Here is a 22,850-nt window from a genome sequence, read left to right as displayed (position 1 = left end):
TTTATAATATTTTTTATTCAACTTTTTCTATCTCATTTATCAAAATCCAATAAATATTTAACTCAAACTATCTCACTAATATTCACAAAATTCTTATCCCATTCCTCTAGCATCCCCTTAAGGCTCCATTTGCCACACTTATAATTTTTTGTTATACAGATGAGATGAGATGAGATAAAAGTTAAATAAAATATTGTTAGAATATAACTTTTTAATATTATTTTTATTTTGAGATTTAAAAAAAAAATAAATTTTTTATTATATTTTGTGTGAAAATTTAAAAAAATTATAATGATTGGATGAGATAAGATGAAATTATTTATATAACCAAACAAGGCCTTAGACACGAAACTCCTCCCAGTTGACCCTACCACGGAATAATACAAGCTAGGGGATTCCCTGATCATAATAATACGGACTCCTCGTGAACCAAGAGATTAGAGCCTAGAGGCATCATCTCTCTCCCTCTCTGGCTGTGGACTACAAACAAAACATTCCTATCCGATTCAATAACCCACAATCTTCCCCAATGGGCATCCTGCGCTTAATTATGTAGGACCTAAACCCTCCCCACCCCAGCAAGGGAGAAAAGAAGAAAAAAACTAGACTCTTGGTGGATGGTAGGATCCTATTTTGTAATAGGACTCAATTCACCATCCACCCAAAAAATGATAAAACAATCTCACGATAAATTAGAACCAGAGCATTTGATCTATTATGACAACAAACACAACAGCAGAAGTAAGACCTCTGCCCCAATCTGCATAATGTAATAGAAGGAAAATACATACAATACAAAGCCTTGCTCAAAACTAGCCGATTTTATGGTTTACCTAGGTTCTAAGAAAGAATTTGAGTGGGAAATGTTGGTATGTAACAACATTCCGAGTGATAAAATAAGGAAAGTCCTCAGTTTCAAAATGACTGCTGGTTAGTAGCTACACCAAGCAACGACTCCATCAAATTTCCCTACCAATTCAACCATAAGCCAAATATTCATCAACATGTTTCTTACACTTGATTCCCCGTAAAAAGAGGCATCTAAACAGTAAACACCATCCAAAGAAAATCCAAATATGATCTCACAAAGAAAATACCAATCACAGCGGAAAGGTTTAGAAATTTCCTTTCTTATAAAAGACAATATAATTAAAATTGAACTTGAACAAAACAGCAAGAACCGTATTGCAAAATGAAGAAATCAACAAATAGGGTCAAGCATTAAACTTGCAACTACTATCATTTGAACGTTTGTTAAATTTCTGCCACCAACAGCACTAAGGATGCATTTGGTTTCCAAACTCAGCTGAACTCAATTGAGTTCAGTCTAACTTTAAACTGAGAAACACTCAATTTTCAAATTACTAAACTCATCCCAACTCAAAACCTTCTTACACGTGAGACCCACAATCTTTTTCAACTTAAAACATCTTTATACGTGGGACCCACAACAGTTTTCAATTTCCCATAAAAAGTACTAAACTCATTTTAACATCCAAACACACTTTAAACTCAGTTTAGATGAGTCTCACATAACTCGTTCCACTACTCAACTCACTACTATTCATTAAAAACTCAGCTCAGCTCAGCACAACATCCAAACGCAGCCTAAGAGAACATACCGATTAAGGAATAAAATTACACAAAATTCAAACCAAGACACTTTATCAAACAGGTTAAATTACCCACTTTCACATTCTCCTAAAGATAATGCTCCTCAACCATCACATAAATTGAAAACTTTTACTATTTAACTCTTGTCGGCTTAGTAACGACGAATACAATCATGTGTACTCGGGTATTTCCAAGCTTAACATATTCAATTATGTGATAAAGAAAGAGATAATATAATACCAATTTATAATTACACATTTTCCATACCACATAAAATTTCACAAGGACCTCCACAGAAAGCAATGCAAGAAACTGGAGTTAGTACACTACAAAGCACAATTCAAGCGATTAACACCCCCATCAATATATCGAAATATTTTTAAAAAATCCAGAATTTTATAGTGCTAACTCTTTGGCAATTAAAGTTACAAAACAGAAATAGAGAAGGAAAAGGAAAAGATACCTTGCTGAGAAAGGCTTTGGAGAGGTTACTTAATTAATATGAAACAAAAAGAGAAGGCTCTGGATAGGTGGTGGAAAATTAAAGTTTACCACCATTGCAAATGATAAAAAACAACCTCCATCATCAAGGGAACAACAGCAGCATTATCAAGTCAGGTGACGCAGTTGACACTCATATAACTTACTTTAAACTTACCCTTCTTGAGCATAATGTCTTTCAGTACTCCACTGGAGAAAACTGCTTTCTATCAGGCACAAGAACAAATCTGCAAGACCAAAGAAAAGTTGATGAATGTTTACTTAAATGAAATTGGAAAGATAATTGCAAATAATAACATGGTCGCTACCTTCGAAGGCCACATCTTCCTGCAGTGAAATTTGCCTCAACTTCAAATTTGACGTACAATAACGTACTAACTTATCGTACTAACTACCTTAAAAGGCCAAGTGATCCTGCCGTGAAATGTATGCCTTAACCCTTAACTTCAAAGTTGATGTCAATAACACACTAACTGCCTTAAAGGCCAAGTCATCCTGCTGTGAAATATATGCCTCAACTTCAAAGTTGACTACAATAACATACTAACTGCCTTAAAAGGCCAAGTCATCCTGCCGTGAAATATGCCCTTATCTTCAAAGTTGACGTACAGTAACACACTAAATATCTTAAAAAAGGCCAAGTCATCCTGCCGTGAAATATGCCTGAACTTCAAAGTTGATGTACAAAACATACTAACTACCTTTAAAGGCCACGTCATCCTGCTGTGTCATATCTCCCAACTTCAATGTTGACATACAATTTTCTAATTTATTGTTACTCAAATGGTTTTCTAATATTTAAACCTTCTCATCTTGTATGGAGTATATAAACCCATTCCTGAAACAATTGTTTCCAGCAATAGCCTGAGCATTCCAATAAGTATTCGCATATCTTTGTAATCAGCTGATTCAATGCCAAATGAATCAATTACAGACTTACGGCACAAGATCGGCTAACTCAATGAAATCTTCCTCTAAAATGGAACGTACTTGCTGGTCAGTCAGACCTTCAAAACACTCTGCACTACTTCCAGGAGGCACGGATGAGCTCATCTGCAAGCAGGCCACAACACAAAAGGTAATGTAACAAACTTGAAAGGAAATACACTTCTATTTATTTCCAGATGTAGACTATACATGCCAAAAAAATAAAAAATAAATCTTATACGTATCTTATATATACCTACAGTATAATTCTTCTACTGCAAAGTAGAAGTCTCAGATAACCTCAGAAGTATATGTTTTGCTCACTCTTGGAGTAAGATCCACTAAAACATTTAAAGGTAAAAAGTGCAAGAAAAAAGAGGTGGATTGAGTATAATTTCTGAATAGTAAAACGGATACAGTTGACTAAACTTTGCTTTTGTCCTGCAAGCATCCCACACATATCAGCAGCATGTGTGGTGGTAAGAGAAGCTATGCCTATCATCATGTTCAAATTGCTAATAAAATATTACAGGTATTTAGGAAAAATTTTAAGCTATTTAAAACTGTATGTTACTTTTATTTATGAATGAATTTGCAGATTATTGCTTTGTGCTAGACGTACTTCGTTAAAGGAAAAACAGTGGGAAATGTTTTGTATAAGAATCTTACAACATCTTGCAATAAACATGGATGACCCTAAATTATATAATGTTAGAGCAAACATGTGCAGCAGATGAACATAGAATCCAGCATAGATACCAAACCGGCATGCAAAGCATATAGCGAAATAAAATGACTCATACTGAAGATGTATTCTTTTCCATGCATGAGCACAAGAGAGATGTTTACTATTTAGATATGTTACCTGCTCCCTAGGCTGCGCCCCTGAAGGAAGTGGAAACCTGTCAACAGCAACCGGCCCAGGCATGACCAGATCATCTAGCTCACTAACTGATCGCATTGGATATTTTGGTATCTCTTGGTTCCTGTTAACATGGTTGTCATCATGCATTTTAGGTTCAAGAGTATCAGGTGTAAGATATCCGTCATGCTGAATGCCAATGTGACGCACTGCCGAAACACTCTCCTCGGCACAAGAGCTTAAGCCATTTTCTGATATGCTATTTCCAGCACGAGATTGGGCAAATACTCGACAAAGGACAAAGGAGGCCTGCAGATGGATAATAGTTAAAGTGTTACGAAGGAAACATAAGAGCACTTGATAACACTGACCAACACTGCCTACCTTGATCTCCAAAACCCAATCTAGAATGAAAAAGCACCATTATCTCAATGAGTACTTGAATATTATCATAGAAAACTTGAAGGAAACAATGCTTCATTGATTGGCAAAAAGTGTCGTGAGTGTGTTGATCAGCATAAGATACAATGCCTCATGTCATCTAAGGTAGAAATGCTGTCTCTTGATTACTAGAACACGATATCTATCTGGGGTGATGTATGGAATATATGACAATGGTGGAGTGTTGAGTATTTCTATTGATTGGCCATGTTATTTAGGCTTGAGTTGGCCATCCAATTGCACTGACTTGAATTATCAGGAGGATGCATGATATATATTATATAGAAAAGACAGACAATCAAACCTATTTCTTGATTCAATAGAAGCTCAAAGAGATGAATATGGACCCAAGTAGGTTTGATTACGCTTACACCTATTCTTAAGCCCAACAGAAATGTAATGACGTTAAGGATCCATATGTTTACAGTATTTACTTTCTTTTTTGATAAGTCAATTTTGTTAAGAACGCAAAGGGCTGCTACCCAAGTACGTAGAGTGTATACAGGAGGTGCACCTAAGTACAAAGCATAGGAAACAGAAAACAAAATCTAAATAAGATATACATTTCAGTTCATCACTCATGGATCTTTCCAGAATCAACTAGAAAGAAATAACATTTGATTAAAAACTTGAATTACACTCTTTAATCATACTAAACCTAAATTCCTTGTTTACTGACAAAAAAAAAAAAAAAAATATCATACTAAACCAAAATTATAGATGGAAACGTAAGGGCAACCATCCTTTATTGCTTCGAAGTTAAAGTACCCACAATTAATAAACAATAAATACTACCAATTTCCAGAAAAAGCCTAAAAATTCAATAACCAATTCATACCAAGACATGAAAACAAAGAAGCAAACATCATTCGTTCATTCGCGTCGAAAATTTTCCACCCAAAATACCAAAACAAAAAAGCAATAGAAAATTAAAGAAAATTGAAATTACACCTCTTAGTTAGCAATAAGAACGTTCCTAAAGTACCTTAAGATGGTCAATTAGCGCATACTCGTGCATGACCCAATCGGTCCTCGTCGCGGTCTTCGGCAAATGCCCCAGATAAAATACGAAGCTCGATCTGGTCCCGACGACCACTTCCCCTCCAGGGCCCACCACGGCCCTCACCATTCCCCTTTTCCAGAACCCACTCTTCGTCTTCCGTCTCCCCCCTCTGCTCTCCTTTACATTCCTCGCCGCGTAACAGTACCAGTGCCTCTTCCTCGCCCCAAAACCGTAAGAAAAGCACGCCGCGTCAGGTAGATCGAACGGGTCGTACTTGTAGAGTTCCAGCTCTCTGATCAAATCGTAACCCTTGGAACCGCCATCATCGTCGTCGTTGTTCTTGTTGGTCAGGTAGTAGCAGAGCAGCTGTTGCTGGGAGGGGTTGAAACCGGAACCAGGGTGTTGCAAGAAAGACATCGCTCCGGGGTTTTGAGGATCACCCAATGGATTGCGTAGCAGAATCGAAATGAGAGGGTTGAGGAGGTTTTTGTACATGGCAATGGCACATAGAACGCGTGCGGCTCAAGCTACTCGGACGGTATGTAGTCCCCCGCGCGCGCAATAGCGTGGTACTGAGTGTAAGATCACTTGCAATCATTTAGACATTTTATTATCGGATAATGTTATTTTTTCTTCTATAAATAATTATTTTTTCTTAAGAAAAATATTAATAGAGTCCTTCAAACTTAGCATTCAATGTTCATGTATTTTTTATTTATTTATTTATTTTTATTTAATGATTAAGGAAGTGATTATTAATAAAATTATGTATTTTTTTCATTTTTTTCTTAATAATTAAAAATATTAAAAAAATACTTAAAATAAAATCAAAACAAAAAGAGCAGAAAATTTAAAATACAAAACCCATTTGTACTACGTTGATAATCTACATGCTGATATTTTATTCATCTATATATAAAAAAAACTTTTATATTTCTCACTATCATTTTATTTCACTTTTATTTCTATATATTCCTCATTAGCCACACTATTTTCCTTTTGAAAATATAAAAAACACTCATGATCATAGTTTCTAAAGCATGATAAAAGCTACAATATTATGAGAATATTGTACTTTGAAAGAGAGAAAAAATAGTCACGATAATATTAGGATCTTTGTAAAAAAATGCTTTATAAAACATGACAAAGAGTAAATAGTTCAAAAAAATTAGGGTTTTGTTTTTAATTAAAAAATATTTTTATCTATGTTGTTTTTGTTATTATGAGCATGGAGAGATTCATTACAATTATATATATATATTGAAGATATTTAAAAATATGGAAACATACGAGGATATTTCAAATTATTGAAAGAACAAAAAATATTTAAATTAAATGGAAATAGAATAGACAAGCTGACATAGAATACATTTCAAAATTCATTAGTATAATTTTTTTTTGTTAGCTATTTTAGATAGGAATTTACTTATGCCATTGGAAATGTAAGGTGTCTACTTATTTTTATTTTTATTTTTAAATGTATTATAGCCATAAATAGAGTATACAAAAATAAACTTACCACCAGTACATTTTTCCTAATATAGTTAAAAAAATTACTACTAGTGAATTTGTGTGTGTTTTTTTAAATGTTTGAAAAATGTTTAAAAAAAACCACAGAATGAACTAGAGATATAGTCCAGCGGATTTATACGTTTGATCTACTTTACAATAAAAATAATATTATAATCTAACATATCACATCAAGTTACGTTAATTTGTGAGTATACTTTTGTACGGCTAAAGTTAGCATTATTTCTCCTTAACAAAAAAAATCAAGCTTTTTTTAGAAGGTTTTGCTATATACATCAGCTACTATTCATTCTCACACCTCACACTTGATAGTTTTTTTTTTTTTTTTTTTTTAGGATGTGGGGTGTGGGATAGTAAAAAGTAGTTGATGAAAATAATTATTCTTTTTTAGAACACTTTTAACTGCAATCTCTCCACGACAACCATGCTCAGGACCATTTTTCTGATCTTGTGACTCAGATATATGCCTACTATCGATTGCAAAGGTTTTCATGATCAAAGTCCCTTATCCCTTACATCTTAGCAACCCCAAGACTTATCCATCCTAGTCTTTTCTCATGTTCAAATCAATAATTTGCTAAATATTACTTCACCAACTTTCTCATACTAATGCTTAATTTCATTTACAGCATTACTGACCCATCTCATGTATTTTTATATTCATATCCACCTCTGATGGTCTCATATATTTGTCTCAAGCTCAATGAGTTCAAAATACATTAGAGAGCGTTGGCATGCAAGACAGTAATGTTCATCATCCAAGCATGTGATCAGGTAGTACTAGAGGAAAACATACAAGTTATGAGAGTTATGAACCTAAATTAAGTACCAAATAAAAGACAGAAATAATGTTTACACGGGCTAAACACAGGGAAATGCAAAAAAAGAAGAAGAAGAAGACGACTTGTATGAGAGTTATGAACCTAAATTAAGTACCAAATAAAAGACAGAAATAATGTTTACACGGGCTGAAGAAGAACAAGAAGAAGAAGAACAAGAAGAAGAAGAACAAGAAGAAGAAGCAGAAGGAGAACAAGAAGAAGAAGGAGAAGAACAAGAACAAGAAGAACAAGAAGAAGAACAAGAAGAAAGCACTGTTAATTGAATAAGAAAAGTGTTATAGTACAAAGAGATTCTATAAAAGTAAATCTACAAACTGACATGATTTGTTACAATACGTTAGATCTACTTTACAATAAAATTAGTTTTTCAATTTAACATCACGATAAACAGTGCAATTTTCTTGCCTTTATTGTGGCTATAAGTGGCTAATAATAAAAATATATCTAATGAGATATTCTTGGTAGTAATATTTCAGTGAGTAATGCTAAAAACAAGATCCAAATGTACAAGTCAAGTGCAAGATTCTCAATTTCCTTTGGGATGAAACTGTAGCAATATATCCAAGCAAGAAGATACAATACTTTGTTTTCATGATTTGCTTTGTTTCCCATTGGATGAATATTGCAGGATCCTCAAAAGGGTTAGAGCTTCGCAAACTAAATGCAGCTAATCATGAGGCACAGAGACGGCATCCATGAACTCAAAATTAGACTCGAGAGAACTCATTGTCTCTGGCGCAAGGCACACCTCCAAATCTATGCTTCCCCCACCTTCATCTCCTGGGTATGATGACAATTTCCCATCAAACTTGTTTCCATTCCCACCTCTTATTGCCACTGCTTTCCCCATTCCAAACTCGGTCCCATACATGTTGAATCTGGGTGAACTCCCAATCAGTAAACTGTATCGATCAAAATATCGAGAAAGTTGTGAAACAGTAGGAGACTGCAGCCAGTTTTGAAGCCACCCCCGCACCACCTTGTCGGTGTGGTTATCCACGGCCTGGTGCAGCTGCCACGCCGCCCACCCATGATTGCGTTCAAGCAACTCGCCTGCCGTGGCTACGCCGGCCACTATATGAATGGAGTTCCCGAAGTAGTCCTGAGACCAGGGCGGATCCATTCTTGATCTGTTGTTAATCATCAGCTTGCAACTTGTTATCTGATCTTGTGGAAGACGGCGTGCACGCGTTATGCAGCTCCAGACAAGTGCCGACAAGGACTGGAAGGAAGAGATGTTTTCGGATTTGCACTCAGCGTTGGCTTTTGCTTTGAGTTTGGCTATTGATTCTGATGAGAAATGGAAAATTCTCTCTCTTAGTTCTGGGGCTTGATATCTGCTGATGAACTCATCTTGGTGGGTGAAAGGGAGGTTGATGATTGGACCATAACCATCAGGAAACCATCGTTTATGGATTGGGGGGCGTGAAATCGAAATATCGTCATCAGCCTGAAAGATCTCAGACCAGGTGTTCAAAAAGTGCCAGAAAGAGTTTCCATCTGCAATGGAATGGTTCATGGAACACCCTATAAAGATGCCATCTTTTAGCTCTGTCACTTGAATAGAAAGCAAAGGCAAGGTATGGCCATCAAAGTTGACAGCTTTATCAAGGTCAAAAAACGATTGAACAGTACTGGATGGCACATCAATGGGTGAAAGAATGTCAGATACTTTCACATCTACTGCTGCATGGATGAATTTAGCTCCAGGGCTGTGGTTGCAGTCGACGAAAATCAAGCATGAAGGCTGGCTTCCATTCATTTCTGTCACAAGGCGGCCGGAAAGTGGGTAGAAATGGACAAGGGTAAGGGAAAGGGAGCGCTTAAGCCTGTCCAAGACAGTTTTGAGGAAACCTTCTCGGCCATCTGCTGCCGGAGGCTTTCTGAAGAGAAGTCCCCTCTGGATGTAGTGTGCAGAAAGCATGGTGAGATCCCATGGAGCCAGGTACAAAGGCTGCTTGGACTCCTCTGAAGCATGCTTTGGTTTGATAAAGAACTCTGAGATCTGTCGAACTTTGGGTTCAATCTCCCGATCAGTGTGTTCTTTTGAATAACTCCTCTGCTTTATGCAGTTGAAGCAATGAAGATTTCTGGGCAAGAATCGGTTATCACTTGAATATTGTTTCAGAAGCTGGATGGGTAAGAATCGATGCTTCATGGCAAACACGTAAAAGCGGTAAGCTCTTAATTTGCTCGATCGTCTTCTCAATTAATTGCTTAAACTCTCATCGATCGGAGCTGCCATTTATATCCTTTTGGAAGCATTCCATTATTATGTAAACATCACCACATGTTCTTAAGGAAACGAAAGATCATCGACAAAGGTCATAGTGCTTAATTCCAATAAACAAAATCCCACACCTACGCTTGACGTGTGGGGTTTTATTTTTTCATTTTTTCATTTTCTTTATTTTTTTTATTTTTTTTATTTTTCTTTCTCTTCCCCACACACACATATATGTATGAATGTCTTTCGATGTTAAATTAAATTAAGTTGAATTAATTTTTTTTTTATGAATAGTAATAAATTGAGATAGTGGAGTAAGCTTTGTAGAATCTACTTAAGATGAGTTTATGTATTTAGATGTTAAGATGAGTTTAGATGTATTTACTAGAAGTTGAAAAAGATTGTGGATCCTGGATGTAAATAAGTGTTGAATTGGAAAAGGTTACAAGTCCCTATAAAGAAGTTTTGAGTTGAGATAAGTTTAGTAATTTGAGGGTGGATTTGGAGTTCAGATGAGATGAGATGAGATGAGATGTTTTGTTGAAAGTTAAATAAAATATTATTAAATATTATTTTTATTTAAAAATTTAAAAAAATTAAGTTGTTTATTATATTTTTGTATGAAAATTTAAAAAAGTTATAATGATGAGATAGATGAGATGAGATAAGATAAATTTGTATATCCAAACCCACTCTGAGAGTCAGATATTTAGATGTTAGATTTAATTTAAAATTAGACCGAACTGAATTAATCTTAATTGAATCTAACAACTAAACGAGACCTAAAATTCCCACACGTCAGGTGTGAGGTATGGGGTGAGCAACCGTTGCTGATCAGAGTTCTTGGTCAAAAACATTGTGCGCCGGCGGCTGCCATGCATTACCAATGGACTGAACCTAGCCGAATATTGTGCGCCATCAATGTTTGATATCAAAAGAAAATCAAATATTCTAATCATTTATACTCTCAGTTTCCGTAACAAAATAAAGCACAAAAACCTTTTTTTTTTAGTTAGTGTCTCGTAAATAAACACAAAGTTATTGCATGTGATCACTAATCTTCCGGTACACCATCAAAGAATATCTATTATTTCATCCAAATATTAAAATTGAGAGAAAAAAAAACTCATAGTTATGATATAAACACATTATTATATGAGTAATATTATTATACCCTTTAATTTATACCATTCATTATCCCCTTGACGTGGCATTGTGGTACCACGTGACATATTAAAAATTTTAAAAAAATATGGCGTCAAGTAAAAAAGTTATGTCACGTGATCATACAACGATGAAAAGATGACGAATAAAATGACAACGTGGATTGAATTGATATGATATAAAAATAGACATTCATTATTGTACTCAAGATCTACAGCTCTCTTTCAAAAAGTCTTTGTAACCAGTTGACATGAAATGATGTAAACATTATGAAATAATAAGATAAGCACCCCTCTATATTTGTTACAATCTTGGGGGTCACAAGGCGGCCTGCAAGAGGGTAGAAATGGACAAGGGAGTCTTGACGATTGCAGTCATCTTTGTCATCAGCTGATGGAGGAGGCTTTGTAAAGAGAAGACCTTTCTGAATGTAGTGTGCAGATGGCATGGCTAATTAAATCCCATGGCGTCAAGTAAAATGGTTTCTTCAACTGATCTTCTAAAGCATGCTAATTTGGCTTGATGACGAACTCTGAGAGATTTGTCAAACTTGGGGAAGATCCGACATCGATCGGGAAATTGTGAAAGGAATTCTTTGAGAGAGGCCTTGATCTTGAGTTGAGTGCCTTCTCTGCAGCTTCATATATGGCTTCATGCATATGCCTTGCATAGCTAATCCACTTCCCTCATTATTAAAAGAAAAATTTTATTTATAAGTCGGTGTGAATAACAAACTTAGTAAAATGTTTATACTTTATATGACTTAATTTGATTTGAAAGAAAAATTTTAAAATTTGAATTTTATAAATCAGATCTTACTATTTAAATGATGTGGATGGTGTACTCTACACACCGGCTTGATAATAGAATAACCCTGTTTGGTTTCACAAATGGTCTTAATCCATCTCATCTCAACATTCAAACATTTAAACACAAACACCTTTCAATTTCAAATTTTTAACTTTTTTATACAATTATTATCTGAGAATTATAATTTTCCCAAACTTCCAAATAAAACACAAAAAACAATTCAACTTTTTCAAATCTCAAAATAAAAATTATATTCTAACAATATTTTAATTTTATAGTATTTTATTCAATTTTTTTTCTCATTTTCCAGAATATAAAACATCTTAACTCGAATCATTTCATTACTATTCACAAATTATTGCACTATTATTACATATTTCATATTATCTGTGTAACCAAACGAGACCTCAACTCTTACGTACCATAAAGGATAATACTTTTTTTGAATGCTTCTTGGTACAACTTTTATGGAAATTTTCAAAGAGCTTTACTATTCATCATCTCCACATACCACACCACACTTTTTTTTTATTATTTTTATTTTTTAAAATTTGTTTTTAGTTTTATTCTTCTTAAACTTATTGAATTCTTTTACTCATCATCCATATACTACATATTTGATAAGATTAAAAAAAAAAGTGTGATATATAGTGTATAGAGATGATGAATATAATTTTTCATTTTCAAACTCTTCTTGTTACATGCCGTAATATCATGTCAGAGATTAACATAACATGAATAAGCTAGCTACATGTCTTGAGTGCCACGTAAACTTTGAGAAATTAAAAAAAAAATGTAATATTAACAAAACTCAAGAAATTGCAAATTATAAGATAACATCCGGATTGACATTGATGCAAATTGCATCTAGAATTAAATCAAAAGGATAGAAGGAACACAAAATTAGAACAAAACGAAACATGAGTTTTGAGCCATCCCTGCAAAAACACAAGATTTAAAATTTTGACATTGATAAAGAACTGCTTTTGATGTCGTATCCAGATACGATAGAATGATAACAATTTTGAAGAATTATAAATAAGAAGAATCTCAAGTGAGTTTTGAAAATATACTCTCATTTTCCGATTGATAAAACTTCCAATTCTAAACTGCTAACAAATACTTTATACTTTCAACTACTTAGCACCGAAGAATTGCATATCAAGATAATTCTTTTTTGTTCATGCTACTTAAGATCTAAGTATATTGTTCTTGATTGCAGCAGCCCTAAGTAATGAAGACAATAAAATATTAGCCAAAACAAAAGGAGGAAGTGGGCAATGAGATGGTAACAATAGCTTAAGCTTAAAGTCAAAATCATTCAAATTTTGTTTCCAAAACACAAGCTGATGTAGGAAGATAAGAATCCTACACAATATAGAAATGCGAAGCATAGCCAAACTCCAACTTTAAAATCTAAATAGAAGTAATAATGCCAGGAACAGAATCCAGGTGCCCCCTATTAAAAAAAAAAATGAAGTCAATTCAAATGGTTGAAACCACACATCAAATGTGCCGCCCCCTTCCAATCGACCAGCTCAAGAGACAAGATTGTCATTCAGAGACAATCCAGCTAGCTGATCAGCAGGACTGTTGGCCTGCTGCTGTGCAGCATTTACAACATTCCTCAGGACGTCCATGGCCTCCGCTACTTTTGCCTTCAAAGCCTCTGGCGACTCTAGCAGATGAAGGACCTCAGTCTGGTCCATTTCCAGGAGCATACCGGTAACCTTGGCTGCTGACTCATGCTCCAGCTGATCCACTAGAGGGTATAACGCTTCACCCAGCATCTGCCCACCCATAAGAGAGAGAGAGAGAGAGAGAGAGAGAGCAGTTAAATTCAAAACTTCAAGAGTACTGCAAACTAAAAGTAAAAAAGAACTAAGGTCAGGACCCACCGTCCTCTGTTGTTCAGGCGTAGCATTTGCAAGAGCCGTAGCTAAAGCCTGAATAGGCATAGGCTGTCCAAGCGTAGCGTCTCGCATTGGCCCACCACCAATGTCATAAGGAACTGAGAGCATGCCTCCAGCCAAACCAGACATTGGAACATCTGGCATGTTGCGACCAGGTGGATAACGATAGACACGTCCCCTAGGAAGCATCTGGGCAACAAAACACAACCATTTTCAACGAGGCATGTGCAGGAACCAGAACATAAATGAAAACCATAAGAAAATTCGAATTTCAACCAACCTGCTGCTGCATCAGTGGCACAGGTTGTTGCGTATGCTGCACAGGACCAGCTCCACGCCGGCCTCCTGGACGCGGGCCCTGCTGACCCTGTTGGACTAGTGGAACATAGAAATTTGGCATTGGAGCCCCTCCAGGCCTCATTCCAGGAACTAGTTGCTGCTGGTAACCAAATCCAGCCTGTGAAATATTTTTGCCAATCTTAATGAAGTTTTTGTTACAAGAAAAATGAAATATTATTGCCAAAAGAATCATTATCACCACTCAGAATAGCTGATGAAACACAATCAATAAACAGATACTGATATAAATATTACTGCAACTAATAGAACAGTCATAATATATTTACATTTGACTTCCAGAAACAAAAAATTATGCTCCGGAGATAAATCCATTAAATAATGTCAAATGGAGACAATTGACAACAAACACTGCGAGAGAGGAATATCAAACAATACTAAAATTGAATCTTTATATCAACCAAATAGTTCTAACAAGTGACAAATGATCAAACAATTATGAAGAAATGGTTACCATCATTTTGGATAAGTAAAACAACATATACAAAAACCTAGTTGAACTAATAAATATGCAACGGATTATAAAGTGTACTTACTTGTGGAGGAATTATAGCTGGGGGTGCTTGCCCGTACAAAAACTGTTGACCAAGACCTGGAGCGCCAGGAGGGAAAATTGGCATACGTGGACCAACAGATGGTGCCATTGCAACAGGCCTCATCTGTGAAAATTGTGCCTGAACAAATGAAATAAAACAAGTTCATTTACACATTAAGTTTAAAAAGGGAAGGGGGAGAGATGCATAGAAGTTCATTGAGAACCACACGTCTTAGTAAAGACTAGCAGAAGGTACATGAAACATTTATCAGCATTAATGTCTATGGTCTTTCTTTTCTTACATATTTTTAATTGTTTAGGTCCAATCATACCTTAACTACTACCAATCTTTAGGCTCAAACCTAAATTGACATGGAATCATTATATCCTCATGTTTCGTAAAGGATACATTCGAATTAATTCCATCAAATCTTGAGTTTTGGCTCATCTGTCTATCCATTTTTTTTTTATTGGCACCGGGAGTCTAGGAACAGCGTCTCGATTAATCCCGGAGGTACACAGGCCCTTGGCAAGGAGTTTCCCGCAAGTGCACCTCCGGTAATTTACGGAAAAAATCTCTCAGTCTGATGGCCCCTAGAGATTGTTTACAGATTTGAACCTTAGACCTGGGAGGAGCATACCCCTAAACCCAAGGCCTTTATCACTTGAGCCAACCCTTAAGGATTTCTATCCACAATTACTTAAAATTATAATAAACATGAAATCTCTTTTTCATAATAACATCCAAAGACATTCTATGATCAACAAAGAAATATCTCCACAAAATCCTTTCCTACTATCAAAAGATATATTTAATCTCTGTTACAACCAAAGCTTATTGTGTTGAACCCTAGCTTGCATCCTTTCTTCCTGAGACCTCAAAATCATATATATGTATCCAGAAATTGTCACAATCATAGCCTACTTGCAATCATAATCTATTTGCAACCTTTAATGCATATAGACTTGGCCTATTAGCTTTAGGGGCTATTGAGATCACAGATTTCCGACCTATTAGCTTAGTGAATGGAGTATACAAGATTATCTCAAAAGTGCTTGCTAATCGCTTAAGAGAGGTGTTAGGTAAGATTGTGTCTAAGCCTCAAAATGCTTTTGTGAAGTGTAGACAGATCCTAGATGCGGTTCTAATTGCCAATGAATGCTTGGATAGTAGACTGAAGGCTGACAGCCCAGGAATTATGTGTAAGTTGGATATGGAAAAGGTGTATGACCACGTTAATTGGGATTTCCTGTTATATTTACTGGGTAGGTGTGGTTTTGGTGAAAGGTGGAGGTCTTGGATTAGCTGGTGTATATCTACGGTACGTTTCTCTGTATTGATCAATGGCAGCCCAGAAGATTTCTTTCAGAGTCCTCGTGGTTTGAGACAAGAGGATCCCCTATCTCCCCTACTTTTTGTTATTGTTATGGAGGCACTAAGCAGAATGATCTTGGCGTTGTTGGATAATGGGTTCATTAGTGGTTTCCAAGTTGGCTCTCCGAGCAGGGGTAGCACCACTATCTCTCATTTGTTGTTTGCGGATGATACGCTTATTATGTGCAAAGTTGATCGAGACCAGGTGCGGGCTGTGAAGGCATGTTTGCTTTGTTTTGAAGTAGTGTCTGGTCTAAAAGTGAATTATGATAAATCTAAGTTGGTGCCGATTGGAGAGGTTCAGAATATTAGGGAATTGGCTAACACGTTAGGATGCAAGATAACATCTCTTCCTATGACTTATTTGGGACTACCATTAGGAATAGCTTTGAGGGCATGCTCAATATAGGATATAGTGATTGAAAAAATGGAGAGGAGACTGGCAGGATGGAAGAGAATGGGGTTGAATTACTTTGATTAAAAGTACACTTTCTAATCTACCCACTTATTTCTTATCTTTATTTCCTATACCAGCAGGTGTGGCGGGTCGTCTTGAAAAGCTACAAAGAGACTTTCTATGGGGCGGATTTGGAGAAGAGTTTAAATTTCATCTTGTCAAATGGGAGAAAGTGTGCCGTCCTATCTCTAGTGGCAGTTTGAGCATTAGAAACTTACGGTTGTTTAATTGGGCGTTACTTGGCAAATGGCTCTGGCGATATATCAAGGAACCCGAAGCCCTATGGAAAATTGTGATCAATAATAAATATGGTGGTGTAAGGGAGGGTTGGTGTACTAGAGAAGTTAGAGGGGCCCATGGAAGGGGGCTATGGAAGCATATTAGAAAAGGGTGGGAGGTCTTTCAGCGGCACACTAGGTTTCAATTGGGTACAAGTGCCAGAATCAGATTTTGGAAGGATGCTTGGTCGGCGACAGTGCTCTCCAAGATTTGTTTCCTATACTTTTCCTGATAGCAAGTGCCAAAGATGTCACAGTGGCGTAGGTTATGGAAATCGCTGGAGGGGGAATTCACTGGAATATTAATTTCAACAGGGCGGCACAGGATTGGGAGATGGAGCTTTTAGCAGATTTTTACAGTCTCATGTACTCTTGTCGTCCAAATATCTAGCATGAAGATGATTTGTGGTGGATTCCTACAAGGAGAGGTGTTTTCACTGTTCGTTCCTTTTATAAGGTCCTTACACAAGGGTCGGAGATACAGTTTCCATGGAAAAGGCTCTGGCGAAACAAGGCTCCTCCCAAAGCTTCTTTCTTTGTGTGGACAGCGTCATTAGGCAAGATCCTTATTACAGATAATCTGAGAGAGAGAAGGATAATCATTGTAGATTTGTGTTATGTGTAAAGGAGGGAGTGAGTCAATGAACCATTTGCTTTTGCATTGTGAGGTAGCCAGGACTCTCTGGAATGAGGTGTTTAAAAGGATGGATTTAGCATGGGTTATGCCGGAATCCGTGGTGGATATATTGGCGTGTTGGACCTGTATCCGAGGTATACATCAGATCAAAATGATTTGGAAGATGATTCCTACTTGCATTATGTGATGCTTGTGACAGGAGCAAAATGAGAGGACGTTTGAAGATAAGGAGAGATCTATGGCAGAGCTAAAAATTTTCTTTTTTAGGACTCTATATACTTGGGCCATTGCTGTGGACTTTAATGACATAGATCTTCATGTTTTCTTAGATGCTAATGTGCCTTTGTAGATAGAGCATAATACTTTGTAATTGGCAGTTGTTGCCCATTCTTGTTAATAATACTTATTTTACTTATAAAAAAAAATGCATATAGACTTGGCCTCTTATCACAAAAAAATTATGTCGTTGACCTCTCATTTTTTTTTGGATAAATAAATCTTCAGTAAGGCAAAACCTAACGTATGATTGACTTCTTTACAACATGACTGTAATTTTGTGTCGTCATTCCTTAACTAGGCATACTAGCACCAAAGACTATAACTCACATTAAAGTTCTATTTTAAGGCCTATGGTACATTTCCTCAAGAGTATATTCAATACTTATTCATCAAAATATACTTATTGCAATACAACCCAATAGACGTATTCATGAATTTTGTCGACTTGATACAATTTGGAACAACCTCCTAAGGAAAGCTCAAGTTACATATGAGTCCAATAGTTCAAAAGGGACTAGTCAATGTGACAATTGGAAATCCTTAGAATCATTATGTAAGAATTTCTCCTATCTAGACAATGTGGGCTCCATTCACCATCTTCCTATACAAAGGCCCTTGCCTCTTGCTCTTATTTCCTTTTTGTATAAATAAATTTTAATGTAACTTAATAGGGGGAAGAGAGAGAATTTTATTAAAACAAGCGCAACTTACAAGCCTAAAAGATGAGACTATAGCCCTTAGCGCCTCTCTACTAGCACTTGTAACACACGTCCCACATTATGAATATGAATAACCAGCAGAGTAAAGGTATTTATGGATGCTAAATACCATATCAGTCACTCACTAGGTGAAATTGAGCTATAAGTGATTTTAAGGAAGATTCATAGATGATATTAATCCTTCACAAGAAGAAATATTCATCAAATGCTAGATTTAAAGAAAAATACTGTTTAAAATTAATACAGCTCATATCCACAGAAAATCTAGCTGCATACACAATAAATTTTCCAAAGTCAAGATGCAAATAATTAGAGGTTGTCATCAAACTTCGTTTTGGTATAAGAAAAGGCTTACCAACTACACAATTACAATTGGCATTGATTAAAAAAATGCATACCATTAGCAATATGCATATATATATGACACTTCGGATAAAATTAAAACATCAGTTCTGTATTCTGAAACAAGAGTTTTGTATCAGTTCAATATAAATATATATATATATATTATAGTGGCAAAACCAAACTAGTCCAAAATTTTCAATATAAAATCTAATCCTACTACAATCACTGATTATTATGATCCCAATTTGACTTTTAAAACATCACAGCAGAGACAGCAGCTTCTATTCTAAATCATTATAATCTTTTACACGAGGAGGAAAAATTAATTCTCACTACATTACATACATGTTTGTTGGGAATTTGACTCCTAAATTAATGTAAATAACAATGCAGCAGCAAAAAACTGTTCATCACAGAAAATCACAAGAAACATCCAAGTATGCTCCTCAATATACCTGTAACCTTGCCCTTCTCTCTTCTTTCCGCTGTGCAATTGCAACATAGAGAGGTTTGCTGACAACCATTTTACCATTCATTGCATCAAGCTGAAAGTAAACAATAAAATATCAGTTTCAGGCTGCATATTCAAGACCAACATGAAGAAGTAGACTTACAGCTCGAGAAGCTTCTTCAGAAGTTGAGAAAGCAACAAATCCAGAACCTCTACTAACCCCACTGGGATCACGCATAACCTGCAAAGAGCAAGCAACTTTTTAAGGCCATGACAATAGAAGTCATGGAATCAGAATTTTGGGTTTTCAACACACAAGGAGGCTACTTACGAACCTTGCATGAAGTGATTGTACCAAACTCAGAGAACAATTCCTTCAGTTTTTCATCACTAATACTATCATCTAAATTCTTAACATACAAATTCATCCCTTGAAATTTGTCAACTGCTTCCTTCATACTCTGCTCAAATCTTCCTTTCAGCTCAAGTTCTCTTTCAGATTTTTTCTGTGCTTTTCCAACATACCATTCCTTGTCATCCACCACCTTTCCATTCAGTGCCTCAACAGCTTTGGCAGCATCATCTACATTCTCATAATTGACAAAACCAAAACCCTTTGATTTTCCATCTGCATCCCTCATCACCACAGCACTGGTAATTTTTCCATATTCACCAAAAATTTTCTTAAAGTCTTCATCAGTTGTTGCTTCTGATAGATTTTTCACATACACATTATTAAATTTTGTGTTGCCTAAAGAACTCTCTCTTTCCTGCTTACGAAGAAAGTGTGTGACAAACACTTGTTTGTCATTTAGAAGCATTCCATTTAACTTGTCTATTGCATCCTGTGCAGACTCTTCATTTTCAAATTGAACAAAACCATAGCCTTTAGACTGGCCATTGGCATCAGTAGCTATCTTGCTTGATAGAATATTCCCAAAAGCAGAAAATGTATCCTGCAATGCTTTGTGGTCAATTGCCTTGTCCAGATTCTGCACTCCAAGAAAGAAAGATACAGTTAACAACAAATACAGTCAATGAGCGATTCGCAAACCAGAAAAAAGGGAAATGCAGCAGAAGGAACAAAAACCACTATCATCAATCCACATGACTACACTGTCTGTTTGAGAGAGAGAGAAGCTATAACAATCCAACCCCAAGATGAAGTATTATCCCAAACCAACTAGAGTGCAGGATACCTAAGACCAAACCCAACCTACAAACTCCTTAACAGACTTGCACACAAAATATCCACCTTAATTGGAAAAAATCCCAACAGCAAAACAGTAAACAATAGATTCTACAAATATGCCTACACTTACAGAAATATTGAAGAAACAGGGTGGCGGGGAGGGCACATAAAAATTAGCTCAATACTAATACCTTGATGAATATATTCGCAGTTCCACTCTTACGAATGCTAGGGTCTCGATGAGAATACATGATTCTGATGGGCTTATTGTTCAATGGAGTGAAGTTCAGTACGTTGATTGCCCTTGCCGCTGTAGGTGTAAAAGCAATTATTGAGAAATACAATGTCAAATGTGGATGTACCAGATGAAATAGATATATTATAGTTTCACACCAAAGAAAAGCTCGAGAATAACATTCTTTTATAATTTGAATAGCTCAAGAGTAACTGCTAGAAAAAAGGACGACATAACCATGAAGTACTCCTTTGTGAACACAGCCAAACCAAATTATCGCATGAACCATAATATAGAAAACATTTAAACATTTAAATAAAACCATATGGAATTATTGCGATGATTGCAACTTGTAAGGCTACAAGTAATTACATGCTAATGACTACCGTTAAAGTATGCTTGCACCATTCTGTTCTGTATATGATGCTATTTCAAGAAAGAAAAAGAAAAAATCAATAATATTTTGAGAGTTTGATAAAACATTAACCGATCTGATAGTATATCAAAATCACATGGCCCTCGAACTAAATCTTCATCTAGACTATGAAACGAAAAAGAACTGCATGTAAAACGCAACCTTTGCCACATTAAAAATTTAAAACCTCAACGAAGCATGCATTTCCTTCAATAACAAGTACACATTTTCCAATCATATAGGAAAACTATATGCTAACCAAATAGCTCACTCGTGAAATAATAACACATAACAATCAACCAGCAACTACGTCAATTAAAGAAAAAAATCAATAGATATGGTAATAGCAAGAGTTTAAGAGCCGAATCAAAGACTGACCATCCTGAGGATTGCTATAGTTGACGTAACCGTAACCGAGAGATCGCCGGGTGCTCATGTCCCTGCAGACCCTCACCGACACGACTTGACCGACCTGGCCGAAAAGATCGTAGAGCTGCGAGTCCGTGACGTTCACGTCAAGATCTCCAACGTACAGCGACGTCGGCACAAACTGATTTGTACCGGCGCCAGAAAGGACACCGTTCGGACCCGAAACCGGAGTCTGATGCTGAACCTGAATCTGCGCCGCCATTTCACCAACAAAACAAAAACCAACTTGTATCCTTCTTCCTTTCTATTTTCGTTTTTTTGTCAATCTTTTTTTTTTCCCTCTCCTCTTGTTAATCCAACCTAACCCTAGAGAGAAAAACAGCCACAACTCGGAGACCAGGAGATAGAAGAGAACTTAAGGAATTCTTTTAGGGGTTTTTCTATGGATGATAGAGAAGGATAGAAAAAGGTAAAACCGGGATAAATCGACCAGAGATCCAAACGTAGACTCGCCGGAGACGACGAAGAGAGGAAGCTGAGAATCTTTTGTGTATAATTTTTTCTGAGGTTTTTTTCTTTTTTTTTTTTTCGTTTTTTTTTCCTGGAGGAGGGCAGAACGAACTGCACTGCACAGCACCAGGTCGATGCTGTGTCGTTTATACTGTGAGGTCGGCGGAAACCCTAGGTTTGTTATGGAGATGAAACGTGGACCGTCCGATGGTATGGTTTTTGTTGTTAGCCCCACCTGGCAGTTTGGATCTTGACCGGTGACGGCAAAATCCGGTATGGTCAGTCAGATGACGAAGGAATGAGTGAGCGAGAGGGAACACGTGTGGACACGTGGCGGCTTATCCACTAACCACGATTTTCAAGGTTTTACTTTTATCTTCAACCAAGCTTAATTGTTGCTTTAGAGGGGAAAAACTAGGATTAATTTCAGAGGTGACAATAGGCATGCTTGGAAACAGGTTTTATTTTATTTTATTATTATATTTTTTAAAATTTTTATATAAAATATAATAAATAATTTAATTTTTTCAAATTTTAAAATAATATTCTATTCAACTTTGATTTAAAATCATCTTATCTCATTCACTATCCAAACGAGACATTTGAATTGCATTCTCTAAATTCGACATGGATTTAGTTGGACTCTGACTTGTATAGACTTCGATCCGATTCTAATTTTGATTTATCGGAATTAGAGTCAAAGTCGAAATTGGTACATAGTCGGATTTGGATTTTTAGTTTTGGAATTTTTTTTTATTTTCATATTTAGCCCATTTTAAAAAAGAATATTTTGAGGCATTTCAAATTTTAATTTTTTAAAAAAATTTAAAACTAAAACTAAAATTTAACCCATTTTAGGGCT

At 36.0% G+C, this 22,850-nt stretch overlaps 3 protein-coding genes across 3 annotated transcripts; all 3 read right to left on the bottom strand.

Annotated features, from left to right (window-relative positions):
* Positions 1-1,953: 1,953 nt before the first annotated feature.
* On the bottom strand, positions 1,954-5,928 carry LOC108992263 (NAC domain-containing protein 72-like). The gene is made up of 4 exons (XM_018966765.2): positions 5,331-5,928; positions 3,908-4,213; positions 2,424-3,168; positions 1,954-2,342 (listed from the first exon to the last, which is right to left on the bottom strand). Exons 1-3 carry the CDS (start codon positions 5,841-5,843, stop codon positions 3,052-3,054), a joined length of 936 nt encoding a protein of 311 aa, XP_018822310.1. The 5' UTR covers positions 5,844-5,928; the 3' UTR covers positions 1,954-2,342; positions 2,424-3,051.
* A 2,424-nt stretch (positions 5,929-8,352) lies between these two features.
* Positions 8,353-9,878, bottom strand: LOC108992261 (uncharacterized acetyltransferase At3g50280-like). Its single transcript, XM_018966762.2, has one exon. It carries the CDS (start codon positions 9,876-9,878, stop codon positions 8,388-8,390), a length of 1,491 nt encoding a protein of 496 aa, XP_018822307.1. The 3' UTR covers positions 8,353-8,387.
* Positions 9,879-13,202: 3,324 nt separating this feature from the next.
* On the bottom strand, positions 13,203-22,247 carry LOC108992262 (polyadenylate-binding protein 2-like). The gene is made up of 9 exons (XM_018966763.2): positions 21,488-22,247; positions 20,651-20,769; positions 19,603-20,259; positions 19,431-19,508; positions 19,272-19,361; positions 14,728-14,865; positions 14,115-14,291; positions 13,820-14,023; positions 13,203-13,711 (listed from the first exon to the last, which is right to left on the bottom strand). The coding sequence occupies exons 1-9, from the start codon at positions 21,738-21,740 to the stop codon at positions 13,460-13,462; spliced, it is 1,968 nt and encodes a 655-aa protein (XP_018822308.1). The 5' UTR covers positions 21,741-22,247; the 3' UTR covers positions 13,203-13,459.
* Between the last annotated feature and the right edge of the window lie 603 nt (positions 22,248-22,850).

The sequence above is a fragment of the Juglans regia genome, chromosome 6, assembly GCF_001411555.2.
Source record: "Juglans regia cultivar Chandler chromosome 6, Walnut 2.0, whole genome shotgun sequence".
In the NCBI taxonomy this organism is placed as follows: Eukaryota; Viridiplantae; Streptophyta; class Magnoliopsida; order Fagales; family Juglandaceae; genus Juglans; species Juglans regia.
The sequence above is the reverse complement of the archived record's forward strand: the minus strand, read 5'-3'. Positions and strand labels throughout refer to the sequence as shown.